Source organism: Schistocerca serialis, unplaced genomic scaffold, assembly GCF_023864345.2.
Source record: "Schistocerca serialis cubense isolate TAMUIC-IGC-003099 unplaced genomic scaffold, iqSchSeri2.2 HiC_scaffold_1420, whole genome shotgun sequence".
In the NCBI taxonomy this organism is placed as follows: domain Eukaryota; kingdom Metazoa; phylum Arthropoda; class Insecta; order Orthoptera; family Acrididae; genus Schistocerca; species Schistocerca serialis.
In genome coordinates, this window is record NW_026047648.1 from 4,106,266 (window position 1) to 4,121,218 (window position 14,953).

Consider the following 14,953-nt stretch of genomic DNA (forward strand, 5'->3'; position numbering starts at 1 on the left):
CGGTACCATTACTGCTACAGAAGGGGCTCAGTATGGCATCCATCAGTGTCCAGAAGAGTCTGGAAGAGCAGGATTGCATTTTGCACAGTAGAACGAAGCACTTCTGTAGGTATGCCGGCTACCTCTCTCGATACACTGCACTTCAGATCGGCACGTGTGTGAACGCTCCCCAGACAAATCCTGTCCTTCGGGTAGCCCCAGAACCTGAAATCACGGGGACTGAGATAAGGTGATCGTTCCAGCCGAGCATTTGAAAACGACCGGATGACAATTCGATCCTTTCCGAACGCGTTTCGGAGAAGTGGGTGAACTGCACGAGCGACGTGCGCCGGGGCCCCGTCTCGCACGAAAACTGTAGGTTTGACGCGTCTCCCTCCCGGAGGGTGGGTACGACACACCGGCGGAGCGTATCGCAGTAACACCTCCGATCCTCGAGCACCGTCCCGTTCGAAAAAGAGTGGACCGGTGACGAACGTAGCTGCGAAGTCACACCGTACGGCGATACGTTCGCCAAACGGAATAACTTCGTGCACAGTGACCGGAGGTGAAGATCCCCGTACTCGGCAGTTCTGCGTGTTCACCTCACCCGTCAGAGAAAAATGAGCTTCACCTACCCGTAGGACTGTTCGGGGGCAGTCCTCGTCGACTTCGTTCCTCGCGAGAAAGTGGAGAGCAGAGTCGACACACTGTCGTGCTTCCTGTGGTGCGAGCTGGCGTACGGTACGGATCTCGTATGGATACCGTCGGAGAACGGTTCGCGGCACCTTCCGTACGGTGGCCCGCGCGACGTCCGACTGTCGTGGCACGGCACGCGCACTGCCCGACGGTCGGAAAATGCCAGCAGTGTCGTCTGTCGTAGCGACGGCGATTTTCTGAACCGCCTGTGGTGCGACGGGTCGTGAGCCTCTTCCCGGGGTGACACCTAATTCTCCGGTCGGTTCGAACTTCGTCCTGCTCCACGAGGCGGGTGGAGCAGGAGGATTACCCTTTCAGCCGGTGATATTCTCGAAGTGGAGGTGCGGCATTACTGTCGTTTCGATAATACTGCTCGGTGGACAGTGCCCCGCTCCTTTAGTCTGAGCTGGTGTCGACACATCGACGAGTCCACTGCGACCGGTCGGGTCTGTGAGACTACAGATGACGGTGACCGATCGCGGCACCCGTCGGCCCTAGTCGGAAGTGGGCGGTGGCACAGTGACGTCTGGAAACCGTGCACCCCGTAGTCTGGACATTAGTGCAGCCGAGTTTGTGTTAAATAGGGAAAGTTTAATTATAACCACCTGGTATTGTATTGCCCCAGTATGCTAATATAAACATGGTAAATATCGAGAGAGTACGTCAGACATTGTGATCAAAAATTTATTTTGTCGACATCGATACACTGTCAAAATAGAAAAGGAAGCACATAAATATGAACTAAAAATAATTAAAAAATACAGTTCGTAAGCAGTGTTGTGCAAAATATGGTTTATATAATTGTAGTGGTATTATGAACCATTTACAGTGTAGCTTCAATGAAAAGACAATAAAAAGTGGTTGCATCTTGTTTCACAAGTCTCCAATAATTAAATTGTCAATGTTCATCAGATACGGTGCAAGGAGAGAGTATGTCCTTCCACTAGGTGTTGTCGGATCCAATCTCACGAGAACGCAACCCCTTCTGATAACACGAGTGTCCGGAATGGCAGGAAACACAAATGACGGGGACGGCCTGTGTGGATGCGAGAAGCTGATTCGATACGTGCTTTGTCTGCTTCTTTCGTCAGACGTGTGCAACTCGCCAGTTACTGTTGTACAAAATGGCGACAGATCCGTGTATGTGTGTTAACAGCATTTCTTTCCACATAGCAATCACCGACTCTTCCTGCCCAGCAAATAATTCAACATTTACATCTGGGTCTGTATCTTTGTCTTTCTAGCATGGCATGGCCCCCATATGATCACAGAAAAAAATCATACAGCTCAGTGTTCTCACAAGAGGTCTTACCTAGCTATGGATCTGGTGTATATAATAGAGGGAAACATTCCACGTGGGAAAAATATATCTAAAAACAAAGATGATGTAGCTTACCAAACGAAAGCGTCGGTATGTCGATAGACACACAAACACACACACACACACACACACACACACACACAAAATTCAAGCTTTCGCAACCCACGGTTGCCTCATCAGGAAAGAGGGAAGCAGAGGGAAAGACGAAAGGAAGTGGGTTTTAAGGGCGAGGGTAAGGAGTCATTCCAATCCCAGGAGCGGAAACACTTACCTTAGGGGGGAAAAAGGACAGGTATACACTCGCGCACACACACGCATATCCATCCGCACATATACAGACACAAGCAGGGTGTCATTGATATACCATGTTCTGCTACTAACTGTTTTGCTCTTTGCACCGTGTAATCTGAAGTGGAAAATTCTTTCACGGTTTTCCTTAACTCCAACTCTGCAGAAGTACTGTCAAAATTTGTATTTAGTCACTTGTAGGTACTGTAGTGTGGAACTTGTCTTTCAGTCAGGTAACAATTTCTCTTTCTCCATTTCTTTTACAGACTACTTTTTCCATTTGTGCAAAATAACTATGCTCTAATACTGAGACAGCATTATTTAAATTCTTGCTTCGGGCACTTGTTCTCATCCTAAAACCTATAATTTCTTTTCCACAGGAGATTCACCTAAAAACTGAGGACTAATATTTAAAGAATCCAGTGCCAGATCCAATGGTACTTCATCTCCAGTTATCATAATCTCTGGAAGTACTTAGCACAGCCGAGGCAACACCTGCAGGAGCGAGTGGGTCTTGTGATGTTTGCTTTCTAATTGTTGTAAATTTTTCCACCTAGGAATACACCAGGACTCTCGTTTACCATCCACTCGTCAACATTCCTCATTCTTCTGTAATCTTGCGTGGTCGTCTTTTTTAAGTAGCTTGCAACAGTACAATTTTACTTGGAGTCCTCTTTTTCTCTCTCTCTCGTTTTTTTTTTTTTTTTTTTTTCAAACAACTACTCAATACTACTTCACAGCACATGAACACTGCAGTTTGAGTAAACAATCCACACTCAAGAAACAAGCTAATAAGTGATTGAAATAAAAGGTCTCTCTGGACTAGCTGTTCCCAGCAAGAAATTTTCACAAACTTTTTAGAATAATAGTGACAGCTATTGTCTCCTGTTCCAGAAAAAACCAGATGCATAGCTGCTCGGATGTTGAGATAGATGTATGTAAATTTCATACAATTTCTGAACTTTGGGGACTTGTAGCTTTCTTCACGCACATCTGCAAATTGGTAGTTTTCCATCTTTTATCTGCATTATCGGATGCATCAAAATTGGAGGAAATCTGAGTGGGTCGGGTTGAGTGGCGTATTAAATTGACACCGAATTAATCCACTTACCTTCCGAAGGTGAAATGCCGAGATTGTCGATAGACACGCCGAAAGGGGGAAATAAAAGTACAGAGAGGCTTCGGAGGTGTCGGTTCCTTCTTGTCGAGGAGGCGAGGTATTGGGCTACCTCGCATCTCCCCTCATCCTGTGCTCTGAGGAGGGAACTGTTGTTTCCTTCAAAATATGAAAAGCTGCTATGTTAACTTTCTCACAATTTCTGAGTAGCACATATAAAGAGGAAACATTGGTAACAAAAATTTTCAAAAGTTCTTGACTGTTTTATCTCACATATGCAACACTCTTCTTAGCATTTGGACAGACATAGCCTATGTGAGGGGTTACTCAAAAAAAAGGAATAATTTTTAAAAGCTATATATTTTCAAATCGATTACAAAACCTCATTCATACCCATCAAAACTCTCTATTACAACTAACACATTTGGCCCTCTGGTACTTCATCTGTTCGAAACAATTTTTGCAGTCATGTTTAGAAATGGCTGACAGCCTCTCCCTTGTTTTTTTCTCGACTTTTGCAATGTTGTCAAATCGGTGTCCTTTGCGTGCACGAAAATAAGAAAGTCACACACGGAGGCAGATCGGACGAATAAGGTGCATGAGGCAGCAGAACTGTGCCATTTTTAGCCAAAAACTGTCTAACAGAGATGGCTGTGTGTGCAGGTGCGTTCCCATAGTGGAAGAACCGGCCTCCTGTCTGCCACAAATCGGGTGTTTTTTGACGAACACTGCTGCGCAGTTGTCTTAAAACTTGCAAATAAAAGGTTCGATTGATGGGTTTTCAATATTTTTGTCAATTTGGGCAGTTGACGGACGCCCAGAATGAGGTTCACCATCGGTCGACGCGTTCCCATTTTTAAATCGAGTGAACCACTCATACACGTGAGTTTTTCCCATACCGTCATCTCGGTGAGATGTTTACGACATTAAAACAGTTTCGGCAGCATTTTTACCGAGTAGAAAAAAAGTCAATGCTGCACGTCATTCACCTAAACTTGCCATCTTACAAAAAGGAGAAAACGACACAAACAAAAACGATCGCTGCCGACAAGCAGGTCGACAAGACACGTCACTGAACTGGCAGTCGGTTGTACTGTACATGCCTAGTTGCAGAAGTGCATACTACCCCCGAGACCAGCCCGTGGCGACGGGGTGTCTTTTTTTTTTTTTTACCCGGACCCCCTCGAATATTTGTCGGAACGACATTGTTCGGCCTTTCTGTTAAAACTGACTGCGAGAAAGAAAATGCTTGGCTGTGCTGTGAAAGTGTGCAGTTTTATTTCTGTTTAAGCAGGAAGCATATAAGGGAGGATATAAGATGTACATCAACAAAAGCAAAACGAGGATAATGGAATGTAGTCGAATTAAATCGGGCGATGCTGAGGGAATTAGATTAGGAAATGAGACACTTAAAGTAGTAAATGAGTTTTGCTATTTGGAGCACAATGTAACTGATGATGGTCGAAGTAGAGAGGATATAAAATGTAGACTGGCAATGGCAAGGAAAGCGTTTCTGAAGAAGAGAAATTTGTTAACATCGAGTATAGATTTAAATGTCAAGAAGTTGTTTCTGAAAGTATTTGTATGGAGTGTAGTCATGTATAGAAATGAAACATGGACGATAAATTTTTTCGACAAGAAGAGAATAGAAGCCTTTGAAATGTGGTGCTACAGAAGAATGCTGAAGATTACATGGGTAGATCACGAAACTAATGAGGAAGTATTGAATAGGATGGGGAGAAGAGGAGTTTGTGGCACAACTTGACTAGAAGAAGGGATCGGTTAGTAGGACATGTTCTGAGGCATCAAGGGATCACCAATTTAGTGTTGGAGGGCAGCGTGGAGGGTAAAAATCATAGAGGGGACCAAGAGATGAATACACTAAGCAGATTCAAAAGGATGTAGGTTGCAGTAGCTAGTGGGAGATGAAGAAGCTTGCAGAGGATAGAGTAGCATGGAGAGCTGCATGAAACCAGTCTCAGGACTGAAGACCACAACAACAACAAGCAAGAAATCTGTACGTTAATAAATCTGGATCGTCCAAAACCTTGTAGTGCAAGTAGTTCACAGATTAAAACTATGCAAAGTAATGCCATTAAAGGTACTAACCAGAAAGCCAGCAACTGGATAGTTCTCTCTCGTACATCACTTGCCACTTACCTCATTAAGTTTAAGGGACTAGAGTTCCCAATCAATGTTCGATTTACAGTAACAGATGTTCAAATGTCAGAATTGATTTACAGTGAGTGTTTTTTTTTTTTTTTTCTACGGTCAGTCGCACATTTCCCATTCACAGATCGGTAATTCGGAGAACCGTTTCGTAATTTTTCTCTCACTGTATCCAGCAAAACAAAAAAATGTATATTCCTAAGTCTTGTAGTTGTATTGTATACAAAAATTTAAAAAAAAATACTTAAAAACACTGAAAACTGAAAATGAAAACAGAGGAGTCTTTTTCATTAATTTTCTGTGTGTTTTATGATGATTTATTTTCACAGCTTCAAAGTAAGCAAGGTCATAATGAGGAGCTGGAATTTGTGTCCCGACACAATTCCAGGGATTTCCCCCAGATTACGACGTACTTCTAATTCCCGTACGTATTTTGCGTATGACAGGTTCGCTAGTAGTATTAAAAATGTGGCGAGGGTGGGTAGTGCGTTAACACGTGATAGGAGAGTGAGAAAGGAGCCCACTGTTCGCTCGCTTCACAGCTGTACAGATTTATAGGTCGTCATTTTGGTCACGTGCAAGCCCTCCCACAGCGCGTGTAACGCCTCCAGATAAATGTTGACAAACTGGGAAGTTATTTGTGTAGTGTTGTGGTACCTGCGCCTGTGACCTGCGGTCTGACTGGCGCCGGTCGTGCGCGACGTGGCGATAAGACGCGGTTCCCTGCCGGTGCTCTCCACCTCACCCGACGTCGGCCTACTCGCCCCCCGCTCTGTGTTCGAGATACTGTATCCGTTTGACGACCGGTGTTTGAAACTGTTATCACTCGGGTTCTCTGGTCTGAAGAACAGTTTGGGGAGACTCTCCACGCTAATCTGTCCTGTGCGAGCCGAGCCTCGGTCTCCCTTTGCAGTTACTGACCCCCGCACTTCCCTATGGGGGGGAGGGACTCGCGTGGGGTCACCGATTTTGACAGAGTTTTGGAAGGACGTTCTATATTGGATGTGGGCAGGTTGCAGACAAACTTCAGGTCTCTCTGCACACGTCCGTATGCCTTTCTTTCATTTCTGATGTCAGATAATTTTGGAACCCACCTCACACACACTTTCTCGAACAATACGGTGGGCCGATCTGACACTTACGTTTGTCATTGCGGCAGCATCACCCCCTGTAATATGCCCGCTTTCCCGTACAAACTCGTCAGCTCTGACAGTGTCGTTTTTCATGACCATGCGGTGCGTCTGAGGCGTGGCGAATATTCGACACTTGTTACGGCCGGTTTGAACTTATCTGTCCACTCGTACAGTTGTGTTAGACTCGAACCACTTTCACTGTACTGCACTGCCGTCTGCCAAAGAATTTAGATTGTTTTTGACCCTTCGGCCGACGGAAATCGAGTGACACTCGACTGCTCCCCGTCGAGGATGTCGCCGTCTCGCTTCACGGGTTCCCGGCATCCTGTTCGTGAGGCAGGCATACTGAGCACGTCTCGGACTCCGTCAAAAAAAAAACAGAGGAGTGCAAACTTGGCCAGAGTCAACACACCAGTTATTTATAGACTGAACATTGTATAATTCAGCGCTGTGCATTTGCCTGTAGAAGGAATTTGATTGCACTAGAATGTCGTAATGCATTATTTTCACAATTCTCGGTACACACTTTTTATTGTAAGTGTCATTTTGGTTACTCTACGTGCTCTCCTTGTCGAACTTCGCATTTTGAGAGAACGGACTTCCGTCTTTGGGGAAAACTGTTAATGTAGTTCTGTTGCACTGAACGGGAAGATGGGAGCCTGATCTCTGAAAACATTTAGTTAGACTGGGAGAAGAATATAATGTGGATTAATACAGTAATTTGAGGTATGAGTTAAGACTCGCAACCGCTACTACACCTCTGTCTCGACAGAGGATGTTAAAAGTGGTGCATTTGCTTATTTTGATGATAAATTTTGTTTTCTTGGCAGTGATTCGTACTTAGACTTTATTATAACATTTTTCATTCGTTTTGCTGTCTCAGTTTTATCAACAATGGCCTCTAGTATACTATAACCTTCCCCTCTACTGCTACAAAAATATGTAATAGAATGCACTTTTGTAGTTGTTTCGACGCTAGTGTTGTAGTGCGTGCTTTGTAAGTGACAAGGAAGATCGAATAATAGTAAAACGTAGTTTACTTACCTGCTTCTTGTAAATCCCTGTCAAAAACATAGCTGGCTGAAAAACATGGCTTTCAATAAAAATAAATTTCACATCTAGGAAGTAGGATTTGGTTTGATACTTTAGATTCCAATACTGTTCCTTCCAGTTTCTTCCATCCAATCTTTTATTTTCTTCATTTTACATTTCTGTATAATATTACAAATGAATCTTCACGTTACTACAGTTCACTGTACACACCGACAACCGTTACCGACTTCCTACTGTAGTCTGGTAGTCTGATTAAAATTACTTGATAGTTGACACTTCACACGTCAGAGCCGCCTTCCTCCAGTCAGAGCACATGCCACGCCCAAGCTGTTCGGCATTGCCAAACTGCCACAACAAATGGTCAGTTCACTTCTAATTCCGTGTCTGGCTTTTTTCCCTGGATGTGTTTCAACCCCAAATCCTAGGCCTGACTCTTTTATTTCATATTTTGTCGGATATGATAACTGCTCCAAAAGTAAAGCACACAAAACAGTAGTAACAAAATATGTATGTTTCTTACACAGCACTAGCCAAATATTACTGGATCATTTTGCACAAGATGCAATTTGGCGCCACATATTCAATTATTACTACCACAGAGATCGGACTAAAACATTGCACGAGGCTGAACTATTTGAAGGTAGCAAATGATAGTTGCAGCTTGTTGTACGGAGGAATAAATAAACCACCATAATGTGAAACAGAGCCGTAGCGCAGTGGTTAAAGTAGAATCTGGATGTGCAGAAGGTTTTGGGTTCAAATCTTGTCAGGTGTCATAATTTTTGTTTTTTTGTTAAAGCTCTGATTATTGTTATATTTTCAATTAATTGGCTTAAATTTGATTATTATTAATCTTTTTCACATCATTTTAACATTATATTGTCTTTTTTATTTGCTCTTATTGTTTCTTCCTATCATTCTTTTGTTATCTGCTTGTCGTGCCTACAACGTGGAACAGAGTGCCAGCCGGTACTGGTCACTGGTCGGTATCGTGTCGGCTCGTGTAGCCGTCGAGAGGACAGCTTCACGTAACTTGTGAAAGTGAGAAGTTACAGTTAGCTTTTAACGCTGAAGCAAATTTTTCCGTCTAGAGTTTGTTTGTAGAAATCGGCATTAATCGCCGTGAACAAAGGGAATGTGATAAATAGTTCTGTGCAGGTTGTCGACTGCTGTTTTCTCAGATATGTTGCAGTTCACGAGGTTGTGGTTAGTTTGGGACAAGAGTTTAAATTCACGGTTACAGAACGTGTCGTTTGCTGCAGTCCAGTCATCGGTCACTTAAAATCAGCTGCGGCTGCGAGCAAAGCGTCTCGTGTTGCCGCCAAACCCGACGGCGACTGCTTCGGACACTGACACTTTGGCACCTGTGGAGTGACGTGCCGTGTACGCGCGTCACCCTTACCCGAGTGACAGCCGACGTGGCGACACTTCAGCGCCAAATGACAGGTGTCGGCTCTCGAGTAATTTTAATCGGACTATAGTAACCTGTTAACTCGAGGAAAGATACGACAGCTTGCTGTACAGTGATCTTACAAAGTGCTGAAATTTTTTTTACGTCTGGATAGTTTGTGTACGATTATTGGCCTGACAGATCCTTTTAAACTATTACTCAGAATAAATTACAGAAAGAACAATAATGACAGTAATAATTATTATTTATTCTAAATGTATCTTCAAAATTTAGAAAGCAACTCTTTGGTATTTTAATTAAGAACAATTCATTATAACTTTTATAACTGAATAATTGTAGCATATCACTGTACTGTTTGTTCATATATATATAATTTTTTTCTTTTTTTTTTTTTTAAATGGGATTTCGCAATTCTTTTATCGTATTGAGTACTGCGGTACGTTAAAAAATGGCCCACTGACCAGTTCCACTATGAGGGCCTCTCCCTTTACCTTTCTGTCAGCCGCCTTCGGCATTCCACCGCCGGCCGTCTGTCGCAGGTGTCGGTGCTGCGGCGGCAGGCGGAGCGCGTGCTGTCGGAGGCAGCGCAGTCGCACCGCCTGCACCACGCGGCCTGCAACTTCCGCAAGGCGCCCGGCTCCGTCTACCACCTCTACCGCCGGCCCTCGGGACAGGAGTACCTCTCCATGCTGGCGCCACAGGTCTGTGAAACAGTGGGTCTCGAACGTCACCACTCGGTAGCGTTTCCGCCCCTCCGCGGCTCCCGCTCCGGTGCTCGGCGCCGCCGCCTCTAGGCCGGCGTGCCGCGGGTGTGGATCCCGGCCGGGTCGGAGAGATTTTTTTTTGGCTCGGAGATTGGGTGTTTGTATCGTCCTAATCGTTTCTCCTCATCTCCGTCACAAATGTGTGAAAGGCACCGGAGAGACTGTGTATAGAAAGTCGGCCAAACCACATCGGACAGATCTCCCGGCCAGTAATACCTGGTCGTCATTGGTTCGTTTATTCACTCGTTCGTCGATGTATTTGTTCACTCGTTCAGTATTTCTTCCTGTTCCATTTCCATACAGTGTGTTGAAGAATTACTGCTTAAACACCCCTGTGTGTACTTTAGTCAGTCCGCAGGAGTGGTACAGAGTGTAATGTAATATACTGCTAGTCTTCAGTTAACACTGGTTCTCAGAACTTTGTGTCTGGGCTCTTGTGGTTTAACTGATATCTATCTCACGTCTGCCATTACTGATTTTTCGACATTACCGTGACGTACTGTTGTGCATCGAACGAACCTGTGACCGTTCGAGCCGCATGTCTTTGCGTGTGTTCGGTATCCCCTGGTAGTCTTATGTGCTACTGGTTTGACGCACTCGAGCTATATTTTAGGGTTTATCTTGTGAGCAGTGCGTAAACGATCTCTTCTACGTCTGCACGTTAACATTACAGTTCACACTTGAGCACCCTGCAGAGAGTTCATTGAACCATCTTCGGAATTTTCCTCTGTGTTCCACTGTCAAACAGCTTGTAGAGAAAAATGAATATTTGAATCTTTCTGTGCCAGCTTTGATTTCTCTTATTTTATGGTCATCGTTTCTCCATATGTAGGTGAGCATTTTCGCATTTGGAGGAGATAGTTGGTGATTGACATTTTGTGAGAAGATCCTGCCGCAACAAAAAAACCATTGTTTTAATGATTGCCCCCCCTCCCAATTCACATATGATACCTGTGGCACTCTCTCCCCTTTGCGCTAATATGAATTGAGCTGACATTCGTAGACCCTTCTTGTCATCTGTGAATCCTATCTGGTACAGATCCTATACCCTGCAACAGTGCTCTAAGGAGGACAGACAAGTAGAGTGGGCACTCTCTTCAGTGGATTTCTCGCATATCCTAAGTGTTCTGCCAGTAAACACAGTCTGTGGTTTGTCTTCTTAACAACATTATCTACGTGATGATTCAAATTTAAGTTGTGCAGGTTCTTCACTTCTCTGAGGAGTTTCATTTTCTCGCACGGGCCCCTCATTTTCCTTTCCCGTTCTCTCTTCTTTTTTTATGCTCAATGTTTTTCATCAGCCTGCTGTGTCTGGTAAGGCTTTTGTTCGACCACTCGGCACTGGTTGACATCTCGGAAACCTGCAAATTTCCCTCTAGGTTATAATGCCGTCATATGATCGAGTATAGGCAGTGCTTCTTTGTGGCCGAATGCGATTTTTCTTCCCTCTCCATCTTGTGATTAGATGCCCATTTTCTCTGTATCTTTTTTATATGAATGTGTCAGAGTATTTTTGGTTTTCTGTCTAGTCAAAAACGTTGAAGATACAGTTATCAGGTTTAGTCATGTATTCTTCAGATGTGGCCACAAAATTGTTTGCATGTTAGATCATTTTAGAATATATCTGTTGTTCGGATTTTTTTTTTAAGTAGACCCCATTCTTGTAATTAGGACCCATTCTTGTAATTAGGACCTACTATATAGTGTAAGATGTTCCTCTCCTTTGATTGTTATTGCTTCGCAGAGGATAATATACTGACATACGTACACACACGTAAGCTGTCTCACATATTTGGAATGATTCTGTTATTTATAGGAAAACACTTTATGCTGTAAATGTTTCATGTGGTTTAGAGAGCTGTTCCCATATTTCTCGCTCTTACTTTTGAGGCTTTGTAATATTCTTTTGAATGTTCTATGTTTTTCTTTTTGTCTGGCTTCTCTGTTGACTTTTGTATAAACTGTTATTAGTGAAAAAAAACCTGAAACTTACTGTACTGTATAATTTTCTGCCTATTTGTTGCTTCTACAACTTAAAAAGATTTTCGGGACACTGTGCATATTGCCTTGATTTTTGGATCAGGAAAACTGGACTTCAGTTACGTTGAAGAAGCAACTTGACAGCAATACCATCTCACTATCATAGTCTGCGAATGGTAATTCCAAATGAATAACTGCGTAAACCTACACAATACCTCAAGTTCATTGTGACTTTACTCACAAGAAACACATAGTTTATTTAATTTGTGGCAATTAAAAGCAGCCACCAGTCCTGATATGGCATTTATTTACAAATTGCAATTATCATTTCTTTCCTTAATGGCATCTGAAAAGTGCGTTAATTTAGTGAAACAGTAAGGGGTGTTTTTATTCTCTCGTTGATATAATTAAAGTGAAACATTTATTTCATAGAAAACGGGCTGTACCACATGAAGTGATGCGTGTTAGTCAGCACGCTGACAACAATTTGAAATAACTGTGGTCTTCTATTGCAAACAATATTCTGTTCCATGCAAATGGAAGTCCAGTTGTTGTTAATTTAAAAATTTTTTTCAATCCTTTATTTATTTTAAATCATTTAGAGACGATAGATCGCACCCTTATTTTTCTGCACATATTTTTATATATCTCATAAGGAGTAGTCTGAAAAGCTTGTTGTAAAGCTGTTGCAGGGTTGTAATTGTAAGAAAAAAAATTAGTTACATTGCACCATTTCAGAGTTAATTAGAATCGAAGTTGGGCAAGTGGGCCACCACACGTGCAGATTCGGGCGACCCGTGAGAGACATCGTCACCGATGTGCTCTTTGTTCAGTTTTGTAAAACAGAATGAGAGTGATAATAAAAATTGCACAAGGGACGGTAGTGAGGATCGAACCTGTGCTGAAGGTCGAGTAGTCTCGTGCACCATTGTATATGCTGAGAGATCAGTTGCCACTAATTGTATCTGATGTGCCCCTCAAATTAGCGTGCGTGACAGCCCGATAGGCTAACTTCGGTGCTAATTAACTCTGAAACGGTGCAACGTATCAAATTTTTTTCTCGACAATTATTTATCGGCACAATCTACCCTAAGACACCCTCGAGAGCCTTTCAGACTGTTTCTGACCACCCTGTACGTAATTCTTCTATTAACAGGTCAGAGCCATACAGTCACTGCTTCGAACAGCTCGGTTAGTGGGATATCATCTTTTGCTTTTCGAGATCTACAAATACTTGGTGTCTTTCCAAATTTTTTTGAGATTTTTTTTCTATCAACTCGCACAGGGAGAATATATTATCGAGACATGATCTGCGTGCTCAAAATCCCATCGTGCTGTAAATCCCCTCTGTTCTTTGATATCTACATTTCCTGCTTCTGTTTTGTTTCTCAAAATCTGACCGTTTAAACTTCCTATCTATCTAACTGGCTGCACAGATGCCTTTACAATAACAACAGTCCTGTCGGTTTCCTTTTCGTAAATGGAACTTCCTACAGAAATATTAAAATTCTGCGGTAGCTCTTCACCGTTCCTCACCAGTTTATTAAAGAAGCGTGCCAGGAGCTCCATTAAAGCACTCGGTCGATATTTCACTAACTGTGGAAGAACCACAGCTCGAAGGGCAAAAACCGACTACAGATACACTTATAGTACAAAGGTGCTCGTGCTCTAGCACCTGTCAATGTTATGTAGCTGTGAAACTCCACAGTTGGGTATAATCAACGTTAGAAGGAGAACAAATCTAAAGATGGGAGGAGGACAAGTCACTGGTGCAATGGTAATGTGTAGTAGACAGTTACAGCCAGCAGATCTACAAAAGGCATAAATGAGGGAACAAAAAGCTACACAGCACTTGCTGTAAACAATGTAATATATTATCAGATGCAGTACATACCTGTCTGTATTTTCCAGAGTAGATGTTGTGTTGTGGAATGTTCTCCCCTCGTCATCAAAGTGCAAATCCGATCAAAACACGACGTAATGCGACAGTACGCACCCTCTACGAGGGCGTCGTGCGGACGTGTTACATTGTCTTCGGTGTATCTGCACTGCAACAGTCCAGTACCGGAAACCTCAGTGGACACACTATCGAATGATGCGACAGGAACACTGATGTTGTACCCGCACTTGTGCCACGTGTATGTTAACGTATGTGCAGGAAGTTGGTTGTAGATAACCTAGTGAAGCTGGTCGATGAAATATTGATTGTGGAGTGTGACCTGTGGTTTCTCATGTTGCGAGTGTACAAAATAGAGAAAAGTCTGCAGTAGAGTTTTGACTGTCTAAAGAAATATATGTCCAGAGGTTGGCAGTATTTGGTCGTCTTGGGTGGTAGTATCTGTTATATAATATTCTTGTTGGGGAAACATTCTTTTGTCCAGACTGTAGTCATTGTGCCCCGACTATGAAACACAAAGTAACAGACCGCAATCACCAACATCTTCACAAAGGGCTGAACTGAAGAAGCTTTTCGTGTGCTCGTTGGTCATTTTTCCACTTTTGCTGACTTCAGTAACGATGTTACATGGACACGTTGCTGCCAGTTTCTTTGCAACCTGCAAACTAAATGTTTCCTGCAAACAAATGTAAAGCTCGTTTTAATCTATTGTCTGTCGGCACAGCCACATTTTTTGTGTGTGGCACTGTGAACAAATTGTACCATACCAGATATTGCTTTTTTGCTTCTGTGTGTGTTGTAGATGATAAGAGTTCATAAAATATTGGCTCTAGTCGCTATTCCGTGTGTGTGTGTGTGTGTGTGTGTGTGTGTGTGTGTGTGTGTGTGTGTTGACGTTGTTTTTGTCTTTAATGAACATTTTTATATTTGCCACAAGTGTTTCTGCTCTCTGTCTAATATTACGGTCTTGTTCGGCCTATTCGAATGCTACGACTGTAGTGATAAGCCCAGACAAAATGTTATATTCTTCTTTTGAAGCCACTGACGAAATACAGAGAAACTTTAAAATTGTCGAGACCGACTGCCGTAGCAGCTTCCAAAGCCCGACCTCGAATGTGCCGGTAGTTGACTGCCGATCCGCACTC

General features: G+C 43.1%; 1 protein-coding gene across 4 annotated transcripts in view; it reads left to right on the top strand.

The window, feature by feature from the left end:
- Positions 1-14,953, top strand: part of LOC126443018 (uncharacterized protein C1orf50 homolog) — a 41,457-nt gene that overhangs the window by 19,242 nt on the left and 7,262 nt on the right. For all 4 annotated transcript variants that reach the window (XM_050090867.1, XM_050090868.1, XM_050090865.1 and 1 more), the window contains one exon: positions 9,707-9,868. In XM_050090867.1, coding sequence (XP_049946824.1) covers positions 9,707-9,868 — 162 coding nt within the window. The remainder of the gene's footprint in view (positions 1-9,706; positions 9,869-14,953) is intronic.